This window comes from Podarcis liolepis (assembly GCF_965112155.1).
Source record: "Podarcis liolepis genome assembly, chromosome: 8".
Taxonomy (NCBI): Eukaryota; Metazoa; Chordata; class Lepidosauria; order Squamata; family Lacertidae; genus Podarcis; species Podarcis liolepis.
In genome coordinates, this window is record NC_139560.1 from 88,886,444 (window position 1) to 88,911,549 (window position 25,106).

Sequence of the window (25,106 nt, forward strand, 5' to 3'; positions counted from 1 at the left end):
CGGAAGTCACTTTCAGACAATTATCAGAAAGAGAAGAGTACAATATGTGTGTGTGCGCACGCGTAAAAGAACTGGTCACATTTAAAATCAATTGACTGGTCAACTGGCCATGTATTATCTGACATATTGTATAAAGTCAATCACGCCATTGTAAGTTGACTACCCCTTTCTAACTGCACACCTGAAAAGGCAGAGGTTTTTGCTCTGCAGTCCTGCTAGACAGTGTATGTAGAAATACAAATTCTGTTTCCCCCAGAATTTGGACTATAACAAAGGTTTAGAATTTAACTTGGTAACATTTAAGCTACATGCTAGACTGGGAGGTTCTCCTGCCCCACTGGAATGAATGGGAGTTGTTCAAATGTACTGCTATACTTTTGCACATTTCCAATCCCCCCCCCAATACAGCTTGTGCAGGAGAACCACCCAGTGGATTATGCCCATAGGGCTTTAGGATTCAAACAAGTCTCTCAATTAACTACATTTGTACTAAATAAATACTTAGAAGATCTGACCAATGTTTAGGCATTATTTCATCTGCCAAGCATCTAAGCTAAAAGAGGGGCAGTTGGCTAGAATAGGGCTCTTGAGATGTCTGAGGTTAAGTTGCTAAATAGCTATTGACCTGCAGGAAGATTAGATGCTGCAAAGCATTTGGCACTTGAAGGAGGTTTTCTCGCCCTTCGCCACAAACTGCTGACTTTGACATTTCTACACTCAAGGATACTGGAGGGGCGGATGCTTTGATGAGATTAGAGGTCATGGCTCAGTACAAACTCTGATAATGCTAACTGAACGCACCTCTTGCAGCCTTGAATTCCACAATCTTGAACCACTGCATTTTCCTTTAGGTTAACAGCCTATCCAACCTTCTCAAAGATCCCTCAAATAAGGTTTATGCATTTTATAGACACAAGGCACAACACTTAAGTTAAAACACTTCTAAATTCTACTGATAGGTGAGTTTATGCACATTCTCAGATTCCTGCTACAGTGGTATCTCGGGTTAAGTACTTAATTCATTCCGGAGGTCCGTTCTTAACCTGAAACTGTTCTTAACCTGAAGCATCACTTTAGCTAATGGGGCCTCCTGCTGCCACCACGTGATTTCTGTTCTCATCCTGAAACAAAGTTCTTAACCCGAGGTACTATTTCTGGGTTAGCAGAGTCTGTAACCTGCAGCATATGTAACCTGAAGCGTATGTAACCTGAGGTACCATTGTACTGAAATTAATGGGACATAACAGGGGCTAACCACCAAGATGGTAATAACCATGAAGTTTAGGTTAGCATATGCAACTTAAGAGCAGCTCCACTGGGTGAGATCATGTCCATGTAAAAATGACACCAATCAGTCCCTCTGTTAGTGCCAGGTGAGTGGAGACTATGCTTGTGTCATCAGGGCATTTAGGGTACCAACATGGCCTTCTTATTTCTCTCTAACGCCCTTGTTGTCTTAACTTGCACCCTGGCTTGCTCTCTTGTTTTGTCTCAACAAGCCCCATACAAAGCTTGCTGCCCTCCCTTCCAGTTCACTTTTCAGCTTGCTAAGAAGCTCTCTGGGCAGCTCTTTCTGCAATCCTCATCTTCTCACAATCAGCGATGTCATGAAACTGTGCCTAAAGGGAGTATTCTCTTCAGGAAAAGACAAACAAACCCACCACCACACCTGGGCTCCCATTAATTTTGTTTTCTCATCTTTTGCTCCCAGCTCTTGCTAATCTAAAAGCAGTTAACGTTTCTACAAGTTCTTGCAAATCCAAGTTTCATAAAATTCGGCATGACTCACCCGCACACGTAAAAATACCCTTTTTCCTGCAGCAGAATCCTGGTAACCTCTTTGCAGTAAAGCCGAAGGTTATCTTGAACGTATTTAGGAGTGGCAGCTTCTACTGCAGCTGGGGCGTCTCTTGAGAAAGAAACCTTCAGGTGAGTTAATGTGCCACTTTCAGCAAAGCACCTGAGCTCCTCTCTGAAAGATAAAAGTTAAGGATCACTGCAAGGGTATAGACATAATTCCCTTGCTTAGGGGGCAAGGGGATGAGAGGAAAGAGAGCACAAGGCAACAACTTACTGGAACAGGTAATCTTTGACCTGGTGGCGACAGCCAAAAAACAACCATGTCTCTCCAAATGTCCAGTCTTTGTGATCTTCTTGGAGCTTCTGTCTGAAAAAGAATTTTGGAAAAAACTGTAACTTAAGACTGTGCATGCCCTAGACTTAAAAGCAGCAGCAGCAGCAGCACAAAACAAACCGACATTCTGCACCCTGTATTACAGCTCTCTCCAACCAGCTGGGGCTGATGGAAGCTGGAGGCCAAACATCAAGATGGCCCCAGTTGATGGAAGCCTGCACTCGTTAGGCTGGTTGACATTTATTTCGCATCATTCATTCTGGCTCTGCTTGTCATGGGATGGGCCAAGAAGTTTATCTTCAACACTCTTGACTACCTGAACTCCTACAAAGCCCTATTATCAGTTCTGAGATTTCACCAAACACTGTCTGTAACATCTAGCAGGGGTCAGCAAACTTTTTCAATAGGGGGCCGGTCCACTGTCCCTCAGACACTGTCAGACTATATTTTTTTTTGGGGGGGGGGGGGAGAGAAATGAACGAATTCCTATGCCCCACAAATAACCCAGAGATGCATTTTAAATAAAAGGACACATTCTACTCATGTAAAAACATGCTGATTCATCCGTGGGCTGGATTGAGAAGGTGATTGGGCCAGATCCGGCCCCCGGGCCTTAGTTTGCCTACCCTTGATCTAGCCAATCTACCTTTCTTGTCATGGGGAGTGTGCACATACAGCCCTGATTTTTTTATTTTATTATCTGCACACTTCAAATCTAGTTTCCACTTCCTCTGTTCAAGTATCTGTGAGCACTGTTATGAGTAGGTTTGCTCCTGATCACGGCTGTTTGAAAAGATCCTTAATTCAATATCCTGTGCTACAATACTGCAACACAGGGAGATAAACACTAAGGAAGGAGGGAGGAGGAGGGAGAGAGCCTAACAACTCAATTCAGTGGCATCTTATGGGCAGGGGATCCAAGAGGCATACAAAATTCCTCACTCACATCACTAGATGAAGTCATTCAGTGTGCAATGGGCTGAGCTGTAGGTATCTAGATGTCACCTCCATTAAAGTAAACATGGAGGCCACGTGCAGGGTATAAACATGCATAGAGAGCAGCACGAAGGATGCGAACCTCCTCCCTTGGCCTCGTAAGTTTCTAGGCCTCATGATAACAACGATTCTGCTGCTTGCAGGGATATGGATGAAGCCAGTCAAAGAGGGAGCCATGTGCCTATTCTAACGGCAGTTCACAGCAAAATCTTTTACACATGTTACTTGAGGGCACGTTGCAGTAACATGAAGAATCAGAATGACCCTTAAAAAACCTACTCACAGATCCTCTTGCAGGCTGGAATAAGAGAACTCAGTAATTAGAAATGATGTCCTCATTTCTTTAAATCAATTTAAAGAAATAAGATTTCTGAAGTAGACATGAGGCCCGAAACACTTTTCTTTTCATCCTTATTATTTAATCTGTTGCATTTATCATTGGGACAAGGCGGTCTGAGAATATTACACCAATCCTGGCCCAATTGCAATGGCTGCCAATTAATTCCCAGGCATCATTCAAAGTGCTGGTTTTGACCCATGAAGCCTTAAATGGCTCAGAACTGCAACATAAAAAACTTTAAAAAAAAGTTTAAACAAACAAATGCGAAAAAACCTGAAGCCTTTTATAGGCATTTTGACAGATGATATTCCAAATGATATGAGGGTTTTCCTGTATGCAACAACAGCAGCAAGAATGCTGATTGCCAAAATTTGGAAGGGAGAGAAAATTCCAACCAAGGGAAGAATGGCAAAATAAATTATGCGAATACTTAGAACTAGCAAAGATGACAGAGGCAATCAGGAATCAAACAAACAAAAAATTTAAAACTGAGTGGAAGTTTTACAGAGTACACTTAGAAAAACACTGTTCCCAAACAAAATCTCTAATATGCTTTGATTAATTTTCGCAAATTAGTTAACAGACAGATAATTTACATTATGTGAGATCAATGAATTGAATTTGAAAAAGGACACAGTTAAAAAGAAAAAGAAGAAGTAAGGACCCACAATGAGGTGAAGGGAAGTCATTTTCAAAGATGTTGAATTATTCTGGTTTTTCTTTATGTATCTTATGATGTTTTGAATAATGAATCGAATAACTGTAATGATAAGTAAACTTAATAAAAAAATAAAGCCGCATAGCTGTTGCCGGAGAGCACTGACTTTTTCCTGTGGACAATTTGACTCCAAAGTAATTACCCGTGAGTTGAGCTGATACGGGAGAATTGGATTTTAAACGTTTAATTTGGCATCGAAATGGGGAAGTTCAACACAGGAAGTCCGCCTTCCCTATTTATAAATAGACTGAGGCAAGGAGTCTGTAAGCTGAAGTCTTGGAAAGCCTTTTGTAAAAGATTGAATTTCCATCGGTAAAGAGTATAAAACCCCCCTTGGAGGCAGGAGAAGGGGGGGGAAGCTGTGGACTGAGTATGCCTGCAGGAGAGAGTAAAGAGTGTTAAAATACTGCCGCTCTGACCCTGGAAACGGGCTGCTAGTGGACTGACGTTTTGGAATGTCCATTGACAGCACTTAGAACGTTCCTTGACAGCTAACAGAATAAGAGAGATATATTGTTTCTACTGTCTCTGGCTGCTTCTAAAAAGGAGTAATAAAGTAACTGAAAACTGAAACTAACTTTGGATTGTACGAGTTGCGCTTAAAGGTGACATTCTTGACTATTATAAATAGAAACTGTTTCCCCCTAGTGGAAGTTTCTGAAATTGGTTACTTTATAAGAGCTGGGCTAGGGGAGTTTCCAGCTGCAAGATAAAAACTGTGTGACTCTGGGATTGACCTTGAATCTCTTAAGTGTTATGGCAAATGGCAAGGAAAGAACAGATGAAATGTCAACAGAAGAGGCCTTAGTGGTCGCATTATTGAAAATAAATGACTCGCTGGAACAGCTTCACAAGAAAACAGAAGTGATGAATGTGAAAGCGGACGCTGCAAATAATAAAATTGATTTAATTGTAGAAAGTTTAAATAATCTGGGACGAAAGGTGAACACCAACACAGAAACCACCCAGAAATTGACACAGGAATCTACTTTAATACGGCAAACTGCGGATGAAGTCAGGGAGAAAACCTTTGCTGCTGAATGTAAAACAACACAATTGGAGTGTGAGAGAGCCCCATACATTCAAAAGCAACTTGACGAATATAAGCTGACATTTGCTATGATGGAGCTTAAAGAAAAACAGATGAATTTGAGGATCAGAACCCCACCAGAACTGGAAAGTTTGACAGAGCTTCAGGAGGAGACAGGATCAACATTGGCTGAGAAAGAGAGATTTTTGGGGGTCAGTAGGACCGCCAAAAATGTGAATTTACTTAAGGGTAACTGTGAAGGACGTTGGATTGAAGAGAAGGAGGATTGGGAAATATGTACAAACCTGAAGTTGTTATGGTTGGGCCGAGCTGTTGTGGTGGGGATGAGGGTTGCTGTGTTGCTGGGGATGTTGCTTTTGTGTCAAAAAGTGCAAGTTTTGGATGGGAGGGATTGTTTCAGGAGGTGGCAGAGGGATGTTCCTGGATTGGTTTGGCATGGCAGGAAGCCTCGAGTAAAACTTAAGATATTGACGGATGCTAAAGAAGGAGGTGGACCTGCCCTGCCAGACACCTAAACTTTGTGGTGAATCATCTGCTCTTTGCTGGCTGAGAGAATGGCTGTCTTTTAAAAGCACTGAAGTGTTGGATAATGGCAGATGAAGTTGATGGACTAGACGGAATTGGCGGAAAAGACTGACAAGATCCGAGACCAGGGAGAAGAGTCGGTGGAAGAAGACTGGGAAAAGTTTAAAGACTATTTATAGGCATATTGTAAAATTAATAAATGTTAGAAGAATGTTGGAATGAAATTATATGACTTCAGTAGAAATGTTATAAGGAATTAAGTATAAATAGATTAATAGAGTATTAAAGGAAAATAAGGTTAAAAGGTGTTACGATAATTATAGAATAGAAAACAGGGGAAGATGGTAAGGAATTGCTAAAATAATTCATAGAAGTGGAATACAAAAAGGGAGGTGTGAGGAGGCCGTGGAAATATGGGAAAGAAAGATAAGATATTGGAAGTTTTTTCTTTTTTTTCTTCTTCTTTCTTTTGATGTGTTTTTAAAGTGTTTTTGTTTTGTTTCGTTAATTTTTATGTAGTGTTTTTGTATTATAATGTATTGTTTTTTCTTTTGTAAGTGTTTAAATTGTTGTAAAAGTAATAAATATTATTATAAAAAATAAATAAAAATACTGCCAAAAAAGAAAAAAGGGGGGGGGGGAAGGAAGGGCCTTTCTAGACGCTGACCCTGGAGAGCAGCGGCTGCCAGCCAAAGCGGTCAATCCTGGGCCAGCCAGCCAGTCTGAATGAACACAAGGCAGCTTCCAAACTTCCTTGAAAGCAGCTGAACTGTTGCCACGAACAATGAAGCTAGTTCCAACCTTTAGAGAATGCTTATTTATTTAGTTCATAAAATTTATATACTGCTTGATTGTAAAAAACCACACACCCTCAAAGCGGTTTACAAAATAAACGAAACAATGAAATTATCAGTAAAAAGACAGTTAAAAACAGCTGTTTAAAACATTAAAAAAAAATTAAAATCAACAGTACGCTAAAAACCAGATAAAAGCACCTGTCAAACCTTTGCTTATCTGTATAGGCTTGCCTGACCAAAAATGTTTTTAGCAAGTGCAAAAAAAGAGTACAGTGAAGGTGCCTGCCTGGTGTCAATAGGAAGGGAGTTCCAAAGTGTAGGTGCTAGAAGATCGGTTTCTTATGTGGCACCTGGTGCAGTCTGAAGCCCTTGAGGGGGCATCCACGAGGGAAGGAGATCTAGCAGAATGTGGGGCACTAGTATACATCACATATGCAGCTCCTGCTGAATTAAAGTTAAAAATGAATGGGGGGGGGCGCCTCTCCCCATATGAACCGCATTGGACTCTGCCTTCATCCTCCGAGGCCCTTCTTTGTGTGCCTCCTCCTAGAGAGGTCCGAAGGGGGGCAACACAAGAACAGGGCCTTCTCTGAGGTGGCTCCCCATTTGTGGGATGCCCTTCCCAGGGAGGCTCGCCAGGCATCTTCATTAGATATTTTTAGGTGCCAGGTGAAAATGTTCCTCTTCAACCAGACCTTGGGCTGATTAATATTCTACAGTCTTTTAAATGTGTCTGTGGGAAGGGGGTTTATTGTTTTGTTGTTTCATTTTACTTATTTTCATGCTTTTATCCTGTATTTTACTCTCTGAACCACTCTCTGAACTCTCTGAGATCTTATGATAAAGGGCAGTATATAATTCTTTAATAAATGATGAAAATAAATAAAATTAATTTATGCCCTAACTTTTCATTAAAAATTGCCCAAGGTGTCTGTGACTATTTACCGTATTTTTCATCCCATAGGACGCTCCGTCCCATAGGACGCACCTAGCTTTTTGGGGGGGAAATAAAGGGGAATTTTTTTTCCTTTATTTCCCCCCCAAAAGCAGGTCGGGGAAACCGAACCAGGTCGAGGAACAGCGGGATGGCGGCGCTGTGCCTCCCTGCTGTCCCCCGAGCTTGTGGGGCTGGCCGATGTCTGCCCAGCGCGAGGGGCACCCTGCTTCAGGGTGCCCCGCCCGCTGGGCGGCAGGCTGCTATCCGCAGCGTGGGAAGCCCTGCGGGGACCTCCCGCAGGGCTGCCTAGGCTGTGGGTGTGTTCCCGAAGCGCCGGACGCTCTGTTTTCAGGACGCCCGACGCTCTGGGAAGCAGGCTGCTATCCGCAGCGTGGGAAGCCCTGCGGGGACCTCCCGCAGGGCTGCCTAGGCTGTGGGTGTGTTCCCGAAGCGCCGGACGCTCTGTTTTCAGGACGCCCGACGCTCTGGGAAGCAGGCTGCTATCCACAGCCTAGACATCCCTGCGGGACCTCCCGTAGGGCTGCCTAGGCTGCGGATGTGTTCCTGAAGCCTGGAGAGCGAGAGGGGTTGGTGCGCACCGACCCCTCTCGCTCTCCAAGCTTCAGCGAAAGCCTGCATTCGCCCCATAAGACGCACCCAGATTTCCCCTTCATTTTTGGAGGGGAAAAAGTGCGTCCTATAGGGCGGAAAATACGGTAAATGCCTGGTGAATGCAAACTCCCTCCCTTTAGGTTATCATATTCTCCATTTGCACTACGTAATATCCGCTCAGCACCAGCAGTGGGCTCACAGTGGCATTATAACTCTCAAATACTTTCTATTGTAACTACATCAGAGTTTCAGCCCACTTTAATTCACAGCTGCTACAAGCTGCCTTTCAATAAAATACTCAAGCCATTGAAATAATATGGAATAAATTAGTCACAGCAGCTTGTTAAACATCACGAGTTCTCATTATTAGCAGTAATGATAGCAAATCTGTTTCCCCTTCATTCTGGAAGACAGCTTCTGGCTGTCCCATGTAACGCTTTCCCAAGAATTTATTACCCAGTTTAAAAAAGAAATCATTTGGCTTTGCAACAATTCAATTTCATGCTCCACATACAGATACGTCTCTAGTATTTTACCTACTTCTCTACCCTAAATTACAAAAACCAAGGCAGCAAGTTGACACTTTAAAATCATGTTAAATCAAATGTTAATTTGGAAAACACAGAACTACAAAGATGAGAATCAAATGTTGAAGGCAGGACATTTGGTACATGCACAGCTTAACTTCAACAACAATGATCTTCAAGCCTGGTTGATATGCGGGGGAAAAAATTAAAATCTACACACCCTACAAGAAAACGTGTTTGGTGTGCGGAAAACAACAATCTGTTAGCCTTAATGCATTGCTCAGAATTACTGAGCTAAATGAAAACACAACAGATAAAATCAAAACAGAGTTGGAATGTGCAGTCCTGCATTTCAGCCCTTCCATACATCTGTGGTCATAATGTATAGCTTAAAGTGTACAACATTCCCATCAAGCCTTCATTCCGTGACCTGGCATATGTCAGATAAGGTGGCATTGACTACCTTTTTTAAAAAAGAAAGCAATTCATAAAACTAAGAGATATTAATTGAAGGAAAGGCAGCAGAACATTACCAGCGGCCTGCAACATCCCATAGAGAATAACACTGGAGACTGATTCACTTCATGGTCCAATCTAACAGGCTCCTCATTATTTATTTAATTCGTTAGATTTATATATCGCCCTTCCTGATAATATCTCAGGATGGTTCACAGAATAAAATACAGGATTTAAACAAGTAAAACAAAAAAGCAAAACAACAACCCCCTTCTTTTATAGTCACATCCCTTCAGTATGAAAAAAATCCTTAAGTGATTAATGTAATTCAGTGGTAAGTAAAATGTGGAAAATAAATAAATAAATAATGGTTGCCCTTTCTTCTTCTTTTTTGACATTGAATTGGAATGGTCACACTATAAAAAACAAAACAAAACCCACCAACTTAACTGTGATCTCCCTTGCGGCAATACAAAGTCAAGAGTCCCTTTCCCAAGACAGGGCTCCTTTCTACTCACAAACACAGAGACCATCACATGGGGAGCCCCTTCCCTGGAGGTAGAGGGGTGTGCGAGAGAGAGAGAGAGAGAGAGAGAGAGAGGAGAATCATGCGGTTACAGTATTCATGCACATGTCATAACCATGTGGGATGTTGTCACCAGGAAGTACATGACGAGGGTGTCAGCTGCCCAGCCTCAGCCCACACAATGTACGTGGGTGAAGATCCATTTCTGTACATTATGCAAGACACCAGATAACTTTCCCTGCCTCATAGGATGAAGGACTCTGTGCCTTTGTGGTGGCTGATATATATTGCTGAATCTGTCTGCTTCCCACTAGTATTTTTCACTCTGTTCCCCCCTGTCCTCTGCCACAGGCATCTCCAGGTGCTGTGAATTACTTTCCTAAACATTACAAGCTGGCAGGGAGGAGAGGTTTTTTAAAAATATAAATCATGGGCTTACCTATGTTGCAGGAAACCAATAAATGGTGCAATTCCAGTTCCTGGACCAACCATAATAAAGGGAATTGATGGATCCTCTGGTAAGTGAAAAATGTTTGCTGGACGAGAAGATATGGAAATCTACAATGCAGTTCAGTAACATTAAAATGTAGATGAGGAGAACTAGCAGATACATTTATAAACTATACCATTCTTCTAAAGATTTGTATTAAAAAATGCACTGCCACAACACCCACTAAAATAAAGGTCTTCCACATTTTCATAAGAATTAGATACACCATGAGCTAAAATCAGCACAGCTACCCTGTTCCCCCGAAAATAAGACAGTGTCTTATATTAATTTTTGCTCCCAAAGACGCGCTAGGTCTTATTTTCATGGGATGTCTTATTTTTCCACAAAGAAGAATACGGTACACATTTATTGTTGAACAAAAAAAGAGGAAATTCATTACCTGTATACTGTACAATGCCTTACGGTAGCTTCGGGGGCCTTATAGTCCGGGGTGGCCTTATATTTGGGGGAGGCCTTATATTACAGCGAGAGGCAAAACTGGAAGTAGGTCTTATTTTCGGGGGACGTCTTACTTTCAGGGAAACAGGGTATTTCACACATTTCCATGTAAAACACTTTCTCCAACTGTAAGGCACATTAAGTCCTGTGTTGTGACACACAACCCAAGGCACTTGATGTTGCTAGCAGCAAATATTTGGGCTCCATGAAGCAACTAGCGAGTAGCTGCCATTTCTCTTTTGGCTACGAACTGCCTCATACTGCCACAAACCAATCCCTATAACCAAGTTTTTCGTTTTTCCAAATGAATGCCAAAATCCTTATAACTCCCGGACAGACTTCAACAGAACACTTGCAGAAAACATGCACTCTTTTATTAATTGCCCATTTTTTCTCAATTTAGATGACCCAAATATGCAAGAGTGAGCTGTCTCCCCCAGGAGCAGCTTACCTGCTCCATCCTGGACCATCCTGTCAACTAAGTCGTAAGGAGCTTTTTGTGTTTTTTAAACCACAGGTCAGGTGCAGAGGGGTGGAAAAGCAATCATCGAATCCAGCAGGAAACCTAGAATGTTCATTCCTCCTTGAACCATTCAGTCTGTCTTAGAACAATACTGACTTCAGCAGTTTCAAGTCTGGAACTAAAACTTGCCATGCAAAACCTACTTTTCATTTTTAACCATATACATCCATCTTTCACATGTCCTTTCCTGGTTCTTTCACTTCTTATGCAACCCTCCTTTACTTCAAAAGTGGGATGCAACTGCAAGCCCCAGGCCCCACAGAGATGCAGGTACTGGAAAATCCTATTAAATGGATTCATCCAAAGAAAAGAAAAACCCACTCCATTTCCTAAAATAGTTGCAACATCAGTTACTGCTGATGTTACTGCTGCCGCTTCCAAGCCCCCAAATCATAACAAAGTGGAAAAGATGGCCTTTATTTTAGGAACACACAAGCTCTGTCTGTACCATAAGAAATGCCCAAGAACTTAGCTTTCTTCTGATACCTTTGGAATTAGGAGCTCCTCCACTTTTGTATTTGACTGAAGGATTGGGGAAACCAGCTGAAGCAGCCACCCAGTGCACACCCCTCTTCGCAGTTCACCTAGATGGGTGGGAAACTCCAGAACATTAAAGATGAAACTCATCTTTCCAGACTGAAATAAACTGGAGCTGCAATGAAACAATTAAAAGGAAATCAAACACTTGGGACAGTTAAAGGAAACAACTATCTCAGTGTAGGAAAGGTCAGGTGAGAAGATATTGCATCTCACCCCCCACACTGCAAATGTGTATGAAAAACCCCATCTGGAAAAAAATAATAAGTAAATCATTTTCTCTCCTGATAATGGTTATACAAGACCTTTAAAATGATTTTTACTGAGAATCTTGTTGTAACATCACATTGTTACTTGCGTGCACCAATGAGCCATCACAGAATAAGCACCACACATAGAATTTCTGTAATGTCTCAGAAACAACAGGTTCCAAAAAGTTCCTTCATGCATTTGGCTGTGAGTCATCTAGTTGTTCAGTAATGAAGCAATGAGAGTTAGTGAAGTAGAGGCATACGGGAAATGCCTCCAGATGCCTGGGATCAATGTGTTATTTATTGAAAACATTTTCAGTTTAGCACAGGCTTCCTCAACCTCAGCCCTCCAGATGTTTTTGGCCTACAACTCCCATGATCCCTAGCTAGCAGGACCAGCAGTCAGGGATGATGGGAATTGCAGTCTCAAAACATCTGGAGGGCCAAGGTTGAAGAAGCCCGGTTTAGCACCTTAGGAGCCTTCTCCATCATAGGAGGATGAGGTCCAAAGAAAGAAAGAAAGAAAGAAAGAAAGAAAGAAAGAAAGAAAGAAAGAAAGACACCCAATTTATAATTAAAATTAAACTTAGATATTGCATTACCTTGCAGCCGAGTAGGGTCTGGCTTGCAATTTAGGAAGATGTTCTGAAAAGAACAGAAGTGAATGAATGCAAGATTTCACCCTTCCTTCTACTCTCACCTACCTACAGCATCAAGACACTTCCAATACTAAATGACAGGCATTTACATAATGCTTTAAGCATTCCAAAGAGCTTGACATACGTTATCTCGGTAATTTTTATAAACAACCTTACCAGATAGTCCAGTACTATTATCTCAATAATTTGGAAGGAGTGGGGAGAAGGGAGGCAGAGAAAGATGGTTAGCCAAAGCTGAACTACTGAATATATGGCCGAGGTAAGATTTCTAGTTTCTAGTTCACAGCTTTCTGGCCACAGGTGTGGGGCAAAGGGCTGTAAGTCAGGAGCACTTGCTCACACATGTGCAATTCTAAACTACAGCAATGCATGGATCTTAAATGTAATGTTTTCAAATGAAATACATCTGGGATAGCTCAGTTGGTAGAGCATGAGACTCTTAATCTCAGGGTTGTGGGCTTGAGCCCCACATTGGGCAAAAGATTCCTGCATTGCAGGGAGCTGGACTAGATGACCCTTGGGGTCCCTTCCACCTCCATGATTCTATTATTCTAATCACACACGTTTCCTGTATGGTCTCAGCAGGAAAATAAGCTTCACTAGTATGTATTTCTACATCTTCCACTGCTCCTAAGAATCGGAGCAACTTCTGAAATTATTTTCCCTTTATTTACCTGTAACATTTTAAAGAAGACACACCCATATGTACAAGTTTCAGAAAACAGGTGTCAACCTTTTGATTTTATTAAAAATGCAATATCACAATTGGTTCCAGTGATTGCAAATGTTATCTTTGACCCTGGCCCTGGGGTTCTACCCTGAATTCTAGACTGTTTTCTCTTAGCTCCTGCCAGGATGGTGATAGCTGCAAGAGAAAATCTTACTTTGCATTTCTGGTAACTCTGCCCAGACTTATAATTTCCCCGCAATCAGTGAACCTTATTTCCAAGACATCCATTTGCTACAATGGTCACAATATCTTCCTTTTCTTGCTGTGTCTATTCCATGCAACTACTCACCAAGGAGAAGACTTAGGGGAGGCTTGCAAGCTGGAAAAGCATGGAGTAAGTCCAACAAGCACACACCCACATCCCTTATGAAAGCATTGTAGTCAGAGGACCCTTGTTTGCTACACAGCTCTTGCAGTCTCCTTTTTTCTCCAGCATCAGTGGTGTATTCTACCAGAGAGCGCAAAAATGCCTAGCGGAAGAGAAGAGTCTGGTTTTAATTTGGTTTGATTATTCTCAACTTATGTTCCGCATCCTCTGTCACATCTGTGATAAACAGTGTTCCTAAGGATTCCTGTAAGGCAGGGGCTCTGCAGAACCTCACAAACATCAATAACCTCTTGCTAAAATGTCCTTTCATTGTTTGGACCTAGTGGTAAAAACCTCTCCCAACTATGGTCATCTCTGCTCCCACTCTTAGCACACCCAGCCTTTAGTCAGGCAGGAAGTGACTTCAGCTGAGAGGAAGGGAGTCTGTCGGGCTGTACCATCCTAGGCATCTCTTTGCTAGTAATATGCCTTTGAAGGCAGAACAGGTACAGACAACCCTCTGTGAATCGGCTCCTAGTAAACCAGGTGGTTGAGGATGTTACGGGAACATGCCTGGGGACTGCTGTACCAGGAGAGCCACGCTCCAGGTGGTGGGTGGGGAATACGGAGATACAGGTCCCAATCCTAGTATGAGGAAAGTGGTCCACAGGTGGTACCTCACACCCCTCCCATTTATTTGCTCCTTTATTAGGGGCTCCACCACTCCAGAATGTTGGAGGGGGTGCAGCATGGGGGACAAAATTTAACATATGCCGGTCATATTTTACAATGCAAAACATCTGGTGTAGAGTGTTCTTGCAGGTGTCGCCTATAATGAGGCAGACAATAGTAGTTTCAGCTTTATTGGGTGTTTGTAAGGGCAAGATAAAGACCTTGTGGTGTTTCTCCTATGGATGGCAAGACTTGAGATTGCTAGGTGCTTGAAGGTTTGGAGGGAATGGTTATCCAAAACTTGGTGTGCACAAGTCTGGATGCTTGCTTTGGCTGAAAAGCTGACCTGCCAACTGAAAGCAACCAGAAATCTAACAGGCTTCAGACTCATTTTGTGGCACATGCCATAGCTCTATTTCAGATATCCAGACAGCACGGACTGCAACCCCCAGAGATCTGGATGGTTTTGGATAGGTCTGGATGAATGGCTGATGAAATGTACCACTGTCACTGCCTTACTCTTCTCTCCATTGTGACACGTAGCATATTTTTATGGTTCCAATTTTTGTTTTGTTATCTGAAAAAAGGTATTTTGCATTGTTACAATATTTTTAATAAAACGCTTTAAGAAGAAGATACATGGCTTTCCTCCAAGGAGCTCAGGGTTGCACACATGGCGCTATCTCACAATATCCTTTGTAATAAAACTGTTGAGGCAAGTCTTGAAAATCAGTTTGCAAAGGGTACTTGCCCACAGGGCTTCCCATTAGTCTTCTGGCCCAGTGTGTCTGTCATTCTTGGTCTAAAAGGAGAAGGCTCAAGGAGAAGGATCAAGCTGGGTAAAGCTTTCCTGTCTAGTCACCTAGGCAGCTTTTGCTTGACACAGGCAACCAGGAGAGGCCAATTACATATCTTTTAGGCTGACTGAGTGACTTGCCCAAGCAGTTTGCGCACTGAAGCACCACAATAACAGCTGACAGAAGCAAACTGCATAAAATATGTAAGTCACCATGCTGAGTAACATATACATGGGATGAGTGCTTTGGGTAGCACTCTGACCTATAACTCTGTAATTTATGAACGCCCAGGGTTGAGTCAAATGTGACTTCTGTGAACGGAAGGTCTCCTGAAATCAGGCAGAGGTTCCTGCTGAAAAGAGGCAGCGACTTTAGACAATTCCCCCTGCTCTGCAATCTCCAGAGCAGCTTGGAAGGGGGCAAGGGCAGGGAGGCATTCCGCAACACTGTCTCCAGAGCAGCTCAGCAGGAGGACCACGCAACTGAAGTTCTGCTCATGGGAAATCAGTCTCCAAGCCTTTAAATGTGTGTTTAGAAGGTACAGCAGTTCACAGAGGCTGCTACATGTGGTTTACTGATGACATCTAGTGGTCTAGTGGGAAAGGCCCACCAAAATTAACCCACAGACATGTTTAATCTAGCACCAAGGAAAGATGTACAGTGGACCCTCGGGTTACGTTACCTTCAGGTAACGTAACTTTCGGGTTGTGAACGTGGCAAACCTGGAAGTGTATTCTTCCGGGTTTCGCTGCGCACAAATGCGCTCTATCGCGCTGCGTGCTTGCACAGAAGCGGCACCTCTTCTTGTGGATTTTTTGGGGTACATACGGACCCCCTGGAATGAATTACATTCGTATCCAGAGGGTCCACTGTATTCAAGTTACAAAGCCTTTCATCTGGCTGGCTGCTCATCGTTGCTGGTATCCAGTTACTGATTATTTTAGTTAATGGAAGAGCGTTGATAGCACAGGTAGCAATATAGCCTGCTTGTTCAAACATGTATTTGTTAACTATTCTTCCACAACTTTGAGCCCTGCAAAGGCAGCGCCTATCAGCACTTATTTCTTCATTGCCCTCCACTAGCAGCACTTGACTTCTTCTTGGACTCAGAGCAGCAGAGAGGAACAAGGCAGTTGTCGTGAGCAGCAAATTCCCTAATCCTCTCTGCTGCTCCAGGTCCAGAAAAAGAGGCCTGGTGCAGCAAGCCAAGGGCGAGTGAGCGAGCAAGTGGCAGTGCAGAGAGAGAACCTGAAAGGGATTCTCTGCTGATGGGCCTGGCAGTAGCTGGAAATGGGAGCTGCTCTAAGCATGGGAGGCTCTTGGCCAAGGGAAGCCTCATTCCTTGACTTCAGTATGATCGGAATCCGGCCTCCTCCACCCCATGAACATCCCATGGCATCGCAATAGCTCACAAATGGGCTGACGGCTTCAGGGGACAAACTACTTTCTGAGAGCTTATTGCAAAGATTCTGCACTGCTCAGAGACTAACAGTTAAAACCGGAGCAACTGAGAATGTCTTCCTCTTGACCTCAGGCAAAAATAAATTTATATGGGAAGTCCCTGTGTCAGCTACCTGATGCCCATGGTTCCAAGTTCCAAACTCCTCCAATGCAGGCTTGAACCACCCAGCCAGCCTAGGCCTTAGAGAGTACCAAGAATGGATATAATAAAGTTATTTGAAAAAGTAAAAAGTCACCTTTTTGAGAACTGCTCTTATTTCCAGACACCACGTCAGAATAAATTTCACAGTACTCTTTTCAGGTATATACAGTGGCACAGCTGCTCCTGTTTAAGAAGAAAAAATAAATTTAAATTGGGAACATATCGAGAAACAGTTCCACTCTTCTTTCTGATTACTTGTGAGTTGTAAAAGCTACCTCCTAGAAGACTCACTCATGTAGAGTGGCAGCTTTCAAATTATATTCCAGGGAATCCTAACTTTATCAAGGATTCCTTAACATTTACATCAAGAAGCTGACTGTTACCTAGCAGTCATGGAATGACAGGTCCTTAAGAATCAATAATTTTTTTTAAGTAAGCAAAAGTAGACTGACAGTGTCACAAAGCAGGGAAGTAAACAACAAGCTCTCCACAAATTCTGTAATCATTTAAACCAGGACTATTTAACTTGTACATAAGTTATCAGAATGCAGAGGCAGACAGAGCAGTGGCCAAATTTGCAGTGGGACACCAGATTATTTATTGTGGCGAAATCCCAATGAGACCAATAAAAACTCCAAAAGAATCTCCACCAACTAGGTAATTGGGCAAACAAAATAGTAGTAAGGTTACATTTTTACATTTATGTAAGTTCCATTGTGATAAATTAGGCTTGTATTTGAAAATATTCAGGACTAAGGAAGGCGTGTACATTGAGACAACGCTCCCCAACTTCACACATATGCTGGTGGCATATGAACTAGGGGTGTGTATTAGTTTTAAAATGAATAGAAAGAACAAAATGCCCCCCAAACATTTCAGTTTAAAAATCTAATGGAAATTGAAATGCCTTAAAACCCATCTATGTCTATTTTTGTTTCTGTTTTCCCACTGACATCAAATAGGATATCCAGCTAGTACATCTGCTGCCTGTAACTTTGGGGTTTTCAAAATCAAACTGGAGTACATTTTTAGATACTCTGCTACTTGCTCAAAGGATCACATATGCAAAATCTCAGAAAAGAGAAGAGAAAGGGCAATGATTTAGAAGCTGTAAAAAGATTAAAATTATTTCAGCTTTGGAGTCCAAGTCCTGCTCATACGTCACAAGGCTCTAAGAGACAGATGGCACAAGTTTGGGGACAAGACTGTCTAACAAGTGCCTCAGGTATTTTAACTTGAAATGCAATTTGCACAGAACTCCTGAGATTCCAAAATGAAGGGGCAGTTACACAAAATGAGTTTTCTCTTCTCTTCTCAGAAGGGCGGTATCGCATGCAATATCATGGTAAATGTATAAAACCTACCTCTTTTTTTAGTGCCTGCCTTAACCTTCAAGCAAACAAAGTAATCTTTCTTCTCTGACAGTCCCAAGATATGAAGAAGCTCTTCCACCTCACTGGTATAATTAGGGCAAATGACATTGAAGGCATCCCCAGGCTGGTAGCTAAATGTGGTTTTCTGTATTTAAAATACAAGTTGGTCCATGTGAAACTGGAAAGACACGTGCCACACACCATTTCCTTCCCTCTATTACATTGCACGCAAACCTTGTGGGCTATTCTATCTCAGCAAGACCTATCCAAGGAAACCCATGATTCCAACAGACTTGATCCCAAGATAGGGGCTGATGGTGCATGAGCGCACCACCTTGCTAAAGCTAAGGAGGTTTGGGTCTGGGTGGAAACTGCCTCAGAACCACATGGACACCATAATGGAAGGTGTGCTATAAATACAAGGAAATAAGTCAGTCAGGAATCTTTAGGCTTATTGAAATCAGTGGTCTTCTCCACATATTAGCCAGATACAATCCCCTCTTTTAATGCCACAATTTGTGAAAATAAACACTTGTCAAAGCAATGGATGTGTGCTCCTTCTTGTCCTCCAAGACCTTTGCAGCTCATTGGCAACTATAAACTCCCGTGAAGGCAGTGTTTCATTATACTAACCTGAACATCTACTGCAGCATGTACTGATACACTTCTGTTTACCAAATTGAGGGCCATGTCTGGAACCTTAGGTAGTCCAAATGGCACCACTGACACATCAAAAGGAGGCACTGGCAGGTAACCCCAAGGTTTTACGGAATTTGGGAGGGAGGAACTTAATGCAGGAGCAGCCCAAACCAACTCATTGTGGACTGAGAAGTCTCAGTGGGCATGAAATGATGGACTGGATATAGCTGGTGATACCCAGAAACCTGGGAAGAGGGAACAGAATGTCTTGGAAAAGGGAACAGCTGCCTGGTTGGAACACACAAGAGGAGCACTTCACATTGCAACATTTATTGCAGATTCCCCTTGTAAAATCATATTTTAAAACTTGTTTAGTGTTAAAATTGGGACAGTGGACTTCAAAAGGGTTGTCTTGTACCGTAGGTTTATCATCATTATCATTTCTGTCAAGTTAATAAAAAAAACCCAAACTAATTCAACTTACAGAAATATCAAGTTCTAGCAGCAAAGTCCTTTTAATTGCATCATCCCTAGTAAGTTGAACAGCCTTGATGACAGGAACCTGGAAAACGGAGCTCTCTGAAACGCAACACAGGCTGGGATCCTAAAAACAAGCTGACGTAAATTTAGATCGAAGGAATAAGCACATAAATATTTGTACACCATTATATGAAATAACAGTAAAATATATACATGATCCTCCCCCCCCCCCCAGCACATCAAGGCCTAGCATTTCAATGAAAGAGCTGAGAACATGTTTAACTCTCCAACTTTAGAAGACAGTCATTGTGGTCTTTCCCAGTAAAAACAATCATCTCTTATCTTCCTCTCCCCACTTGTGAGGATAACATGGGGGGAAGGAGAACCACATGCACCAATGTGCGTTCCTTGAAGGAAGAAAATGGATATAAATGTAATAATAAAATCATTTCCCTTCTTCACAAATAAGTAACTTTAAAATCATGTTGCATCTTTAGTTCCCAAATGCAAACTTACAGAAGACCAGAGTTTTACATCTAGAAATGGTGTCCGTGTGGGAGACCTACCTGCTCAGAGCTTTCTTGAAAGTGCACTTCTAGGTATTCTGGTGGCAAAGCAGGAACATTAAGAGCCAACTGTGAAAGTGGAGGAACCGAGTGGAAGAGTGAAGGCTGAGAGCCTTGAAGGGGAAGTTCTGACTTAGTGACTGCTTTTGCTAGGAGATCATTGTTCACACCCGAAACTTCTAGCTTCAAACGCTCTACTCTGGAGTTTATGCACGAGTTACAAACTGCATCAGCACAAAGAGGTGGAGGTTGTTCAGTGTGGCTTCTTTCTTTCTTTCTGGATGCAAATTCTTGGTGGAGGGCAAGCCAAAGTCCAGCAATCCAAGGCTCAACCACCAATTCCAAACTGAAACCAAGCAAAAAAAGTGAATTTTAAAAAGTATGTATGGAAAGATCAGGATAAATGTCAGCACCCAAACAGCATCTGCAGATTATTTAAACACAGTTTACAAGTTATTTCAAAGGTTTATGTTGGTTTTTTTAAAGAGCGGTTTACAAAAGAAAAAGCAAGAACTGAGACATTGCACACACATCTCACTAGACAGGACTTTAACATATTTTAACAGGCTTTATAGTAGTGGGGAAAAGTTACAATGTGTGGTATTATATTTAATTTTCTCATTCTAGAAACTTAGAAGAAGTGCCCATCTTAAAAAAAAAAGTTTTCTTATTTACTGTTCTGATGCTAGCTCTTATTTGGTATGTTAATCTAAATAATAAGGCTTTCCCCATATTTTCCTTTTATTCTGATACAGGAGGTGGATTTTTGTTTCTCCAGAGATGACTAAGGCGCAGCCTTGAACCTATCAGAAGACATGTGACTAACTGTATGTCCACCTTTTCTATTTCTGTTTGGACTGCGAACAAAAGAATCATTTTGGGTTTTCTTCATATGTTGTTCCAGAATTTTTCTTTATAATGACACGTGGTCAGGAAACGTGTATGAAGTTTCTTGCTCAAATTGCTCTGGAGTTTTGTAAATTTTGCTTATCCTGTAGGGTGTTAAATGCCACTGATACATGAATTTGAAAAGACTATTAAGGTTAAAACTTTATTAATAATGATGTGTTGAATAACCAAGTTCGCTCTTCTGGCTATTGGCTTTCTCGCACTTTAAAAGCCATTATTAAAAGCAGCACACCAGAGCCCTCTATCAGCTGATATAATCACAAGAGCCCCAGTGAGATATTTACTTACTGGGATGTGCTGTGCTGCTCTTTGCACTGCATTTGCAAAAAACGAAAACAATAGCAGTACTTAATGAGGCAAAGAAGGACAAACTCAACCATGTCTATCAATTTCAACTCCTCTTACTTCTTCTGGGAGATCAAGTCACAAGAGGCTCTTTCCAAGAAGAGATATGGAGCAGGAGGGCAAGGCAGCAGTGAAGGCAGCTGTACACAGGAGTTTGGGAATGTTTCTGCCCAGTAGCTCTGCAGAACCAGTGGGCAAAAAGACTCAGTGGGGTCATTTCAGCTGAGGCTAAGCAAGCTATGCTCTTAATTGAACCGTCACAATTGCCCATGGCTACTGCTGACACACTGCCTGCTTCTGGGAATATTTCCTGGGGGAATGAAGGAGCACGAGCAATCTTCATCTAGGATAGAGATGAATTTTTTAGGAGCAGTGGAGAGTCATTCCAACCATGTGCTTAATTTGAGGAAAAGTAAATTATTTCACTGGCAGATCTCTCCTATTTCACTCCTCCTCAGTTTCTAAATTGGTGTCCAGATGGGGCTATAAATAGATGGGGTGGGGGTGGGGATTGGAACAAATGCCACACAAGGCGACTTAACCAAAACCTCATCAGAGGAATTTAGGTTTCTTACCCGACAGCATCATCAGCGAGTCCAACCTCATAAAAGCGTTGTGCTCCAAGTTCCTGAAATCGTTTGTCTATTATCTTCCCACCATTGCAGAAAAATGTGTATTCTGAGTCTCCCAGGCCTGCAAATAAAAGGAAGGGAAAAGGCAAACCAAGAAAACCTGCATCAGATCAATTCCCTGGACAAGGTGTTTCAGAATAAATCAAACTCTGCCCTCCAGCTTTAATGCAGCAGTAAGACAAACTACAAAACAACAAGCACAAGTTCCTAGGATTGCCAACACAGGCCTCCTTGTGCAGACATGGATGGTGGACGGTGCCAAGTAGACAATGGTTTCTTCCACGCAGAGTCCAACTGTGTTCTCCCCCCCCCCCAAGCTTTGGTAAGGCAGGGTGGAATTTTCCAAAGCTGACTCTCTCACCCGTCCCAGTCTCTAAACCATTCAGGCGGTTCAGAAGAGGAGAACAAGAATGTAAGTTTCTTCTGAACTGGGAACTGGCACCTCCTTGCTGCTGCCGCCGCCACCATCAGTCCAATCTGGACTGGCCCTAAGATACTAACTCAGAAAGAAGCACTTCTCTTCTACGCAGCTTGAAATGTTTGGCATAAGGACTGGAACAGAGCGAATGGTTCTCATTCTCCCATTCTCTCCCCACATGGTGTCGTAGTGCTCTCAGGCTATCTGGAAGTAACTGCGAAGCACACAGACCTGCTCTAGGAACAGCCACTTCCTCAGTGCAGCAGGAGAAGCAGAAAGGAGAAAGAAAGGGGGGCCATGCGCCATTTTAGCAAACTGGAGGCTTAGGCTGCTGCTCCCACCCATCCCTCCAAGCAGCCATCTAGAGAAAACCATTACCTCCCTGCAATCTGGTCGGGAATCAACCGCTAATAAATAAATAAATAAATAAATAAATAAATAAATATATATATAAATATTTATCATTGATAACCAGTAACCAGGCACCAGAATTATCAGTGAAAAAGTCAATGAATTATGGGCAATATTCACGATCTCCAAAGTGCAATAGGCAAAGCCTCTTCCACAATTAAGTTTTGGATGCCTGTATTTAAGTCATCCGACTTCCAAATTTTAAAAGACAAAATTCATTAATTAGCAGACTAGCTGGCTATATATGGCGGGTGGCACCTTAAAAGCAGAAAAGCCTCTTCGAATTCAGTAAGTAAAGTTAAGACACCAAGTCATGCTGGTTTTTTTACTGGTTTCCTATTCAACAGCACACATGAAGTAAAAAATAAATAAATGTATAGTGCTATTTTTTATTTCACTATCATAAATGAAATAATCCCCTTTGGTTATACAATTGAAATTCATACCAATTTGCCATCGACTTTGGAATCACATTTGTTGGATCAGAGTTCTTTCATGGATCATAATTGTAAAATACGGAAAGATATAGCAAAAACACAGTCTAAAAATACAAAGGATGTTAAATTGTAAAATTTAAGAATATATAGCTCATATTTCCCAATGAAGAAAGTACAGCTAAATCCTTATTTCAGAGAGGCCTGATTCTGTGTGGTGCCTCATCAATACTCGTAATGAGGGCCGCACAGCTATACGAACTGTGATCATAGTTAAGCAATTTGATCAAAAATATATTGGATCCAGCCTGCAGTTTTTTGCAACAAGGTTTCTCCCCTGCTTTATACGAATAGCAGCTTACAAGCAAATTACCTAGCAATCCGTATCGTAAATGGGAAAAGTGGTCCGATGGCAGAGATTTATCGTTAATTTCCTTAACAAACTTGACTGCTGTGTCTGGTGGCTCTCCTGTACCCGTAGTAGAAGTAACAATAACCACAGGGTCTTTTTCACTATTCAAGTCATACTGTGAATTGAAAGAAACAAAGTCGGAGCATAATGCAGAAACGTTCAAAACTGGGTGGTATTTGGACGCACACAATCAGAGCTGAACATCCAGTAATGTGAGGTTAAGCCATTGTGATGTTTCAATTCATTAGGTTTTTCAATTAGCTTTTAAAAATCTATTTTGATAGCTCTGAGCCTGCTACGGGGAGGAATTTAATATCACACTAAGGTGATGATTCCATCTGTGCAAGCATTTTGGTTTCCAGTTAGTATAATCCCCCCCCCTCTTCCCCCCATGGGCTGTCCCAGGAGTTCTCTTGACACAGACCCCTGAGCCAATGTCAGGAGGGGGTGCATGGGGGCAGCAGAAGGGAGGAAGGCCCTATTGCACTAGCAGAAGTCCTTCTGTGGATGGGAGTCATTTGTTGAATCCCACACAAATAGCGGAGTTTTACAACCAGTGAAAGAAACAGAATAATGGTTCTAATTCCAAGTCTTGCCTCAGCTTGTACAGTAGGTAGGTCTTTACATGTTGCAAGGATCTAAAGTTAGATGCAATAGTTGAGCTTGGAATCAAAAATCACATACTCTCACAAATTATATATACTCAATCCACAATTTAACCTCTTGCGTCCTAATTCTCCACGAACAAATCTATGCAATATATAAGCATAGTGTAGTAGATTTCCTGCAGTACTGAACTTAGATAAGATAGTCCTGTATTCAAATCCTAGCTCAGCCATGAACGTCACTAGGTAACTTTGACCTATCACTCTCTCAACCTAACCCACCTCATAGGGTTGTCCTAAGGATAAAACAGGATAACTTCCATGAGGGGGCATAGGAAGAAATGCAAATGTAATCAAGATGAAACCCAAGTATGCATAAGTGCATTTGCTCACATTTCTGCCTTCTTATACCCTCGGGATCCCTTGAAACTCTACATTTCTATGATTCCATGACCCTCCCTTTCCACCTCTCCAATTTCTTTTCCCTTGGACAAAATCTGCAGTGTGAGCAACCTGGTACAAGGTGCAGTTTTTAACACGTCACTACCATCTACGTTGATTACCCTTTTTACCCAAAGACTTCAACAAAAAGAGAACAAAATCAAGATGTACCTTTTGAGGGGAAAGATTTCTAAGGAAAGCTCTGAATGATCCAAAGAAATGTTGTGGAAAGTCATTTGCAAATATGCCACTCCTGTATATTTGAATCGGGTGTTCAAAGAATCTTACCTTGTCTGACTCACTGATGCAGTGAAGATCTGCTTGAAGCCCACTGTCCTTGGCCTGGTGGTATATTTCCTCAGCTATAGCTTTTGCCTGACCCTTCTGGCTCGCATAAAGGAGCAAAAACCTATGGTTTGTTTTACAGCACATCTTTCAAAGATCAACTACAGTACATGGGGAAAGAAAAAAGAGAGAAAAGCAAAGGGGTTACTTCATATGCAACAATGAGACTGTAATCCTTTCCAGAAACGGCAGTTCCTGCTTCTCTTCTCCCCCCAGCCTTCCAAATATATTACCCTTCAGAAAGCAAGTTCAGGGCCAAAATTCTATACACATTACTGAACAAAGTGGGACTTGCCTCCAAGAATATATGTGCAGGATCAGGTTGGACATACTTTACCCACCCCAAGGGAGGTGGCCCAACCAAAATAGGCAGTACAGGCTACTGCTTGGGGCAGCAGAAATCCTGGAGCTCAAGGCTAATTGGAAAACCCCTCTAGGAAAAACCTCTC

At 42.1% G+C, this 25,106-nt stretch overlaps 1 protein-coding gene across 6 annotated transcripts in view; it reads right to left on the reverse strand.

Annotated features, from left to right (window-relative positions):
* MTRR (5-methyltetrahydrofolate-homocysteine methyltransferase reductase) overlaps window positions 1–25,106 on the reverse strand; it is a 30,640-nt gene that overhangs the window by 4,486 nt on the left and 1,048 nt on the right. For 4 of the 6 annotated variants that reach the window (XM_083519338.1, XM_083519340.1, XM_083519337.1 and 1 more), the window contains exons 2-14: window positions 24,601–24,758; window positions 23,228–23,381; window positions 21,535–21,652; window positions 19,706–20,051; window positions 19,144–19,263; window positions 18,012–18,165; window positions 16,742–16,830; window positions 13,558–13,738; window positions 12,482–12,524; window positions 11,578–11,743; window positions 10,059–10,177; window positions 2,075–2,167; window positions 1,790–1,972 (exon numbers count right to left, since the gene is read on the reverse strand). In XM_083519338.1, coding sequence (XP_083375464.1) covers window positions 1,790–1,972; window positions 2,075–2,167; window positions 10,059–10,177; window positions 11,578–11,743; window positions 12,482–12,524; window positions 13,558–13,738; window positions 16,742–16,830; window positions 18,012–18,165; window positions 19,144–19,263; window positions 19,706–20,051; window positions 21,535–21,652; window positions 23,228–23,381; window positions 24,601–24,744 — 1,910 coding nt within the window. In that variant the 5' untranslated portion in view covers window positions 24,745–24,758. The remainder of the gene's footprint in view (window positions 1–1,789; window positions 1,973–2,074; window positions 2,168–10,058; window positions 10,178–11,577; window positions 11,744–12,481; window positions 12,525–13,557; window positions 13,739–16,741; window positions 16,831–18,011; window positions 18,166–19,143; window positions 19,264–19,705; window positions 20,052–21,534; window positions 21,653–23,227; window positions 23,382–24,600; window positions 24,759–25,106) is intronic. The other 2 variants (XR_014529607.1, XR_014529608.1) reach the window with 1 other exon arrangement.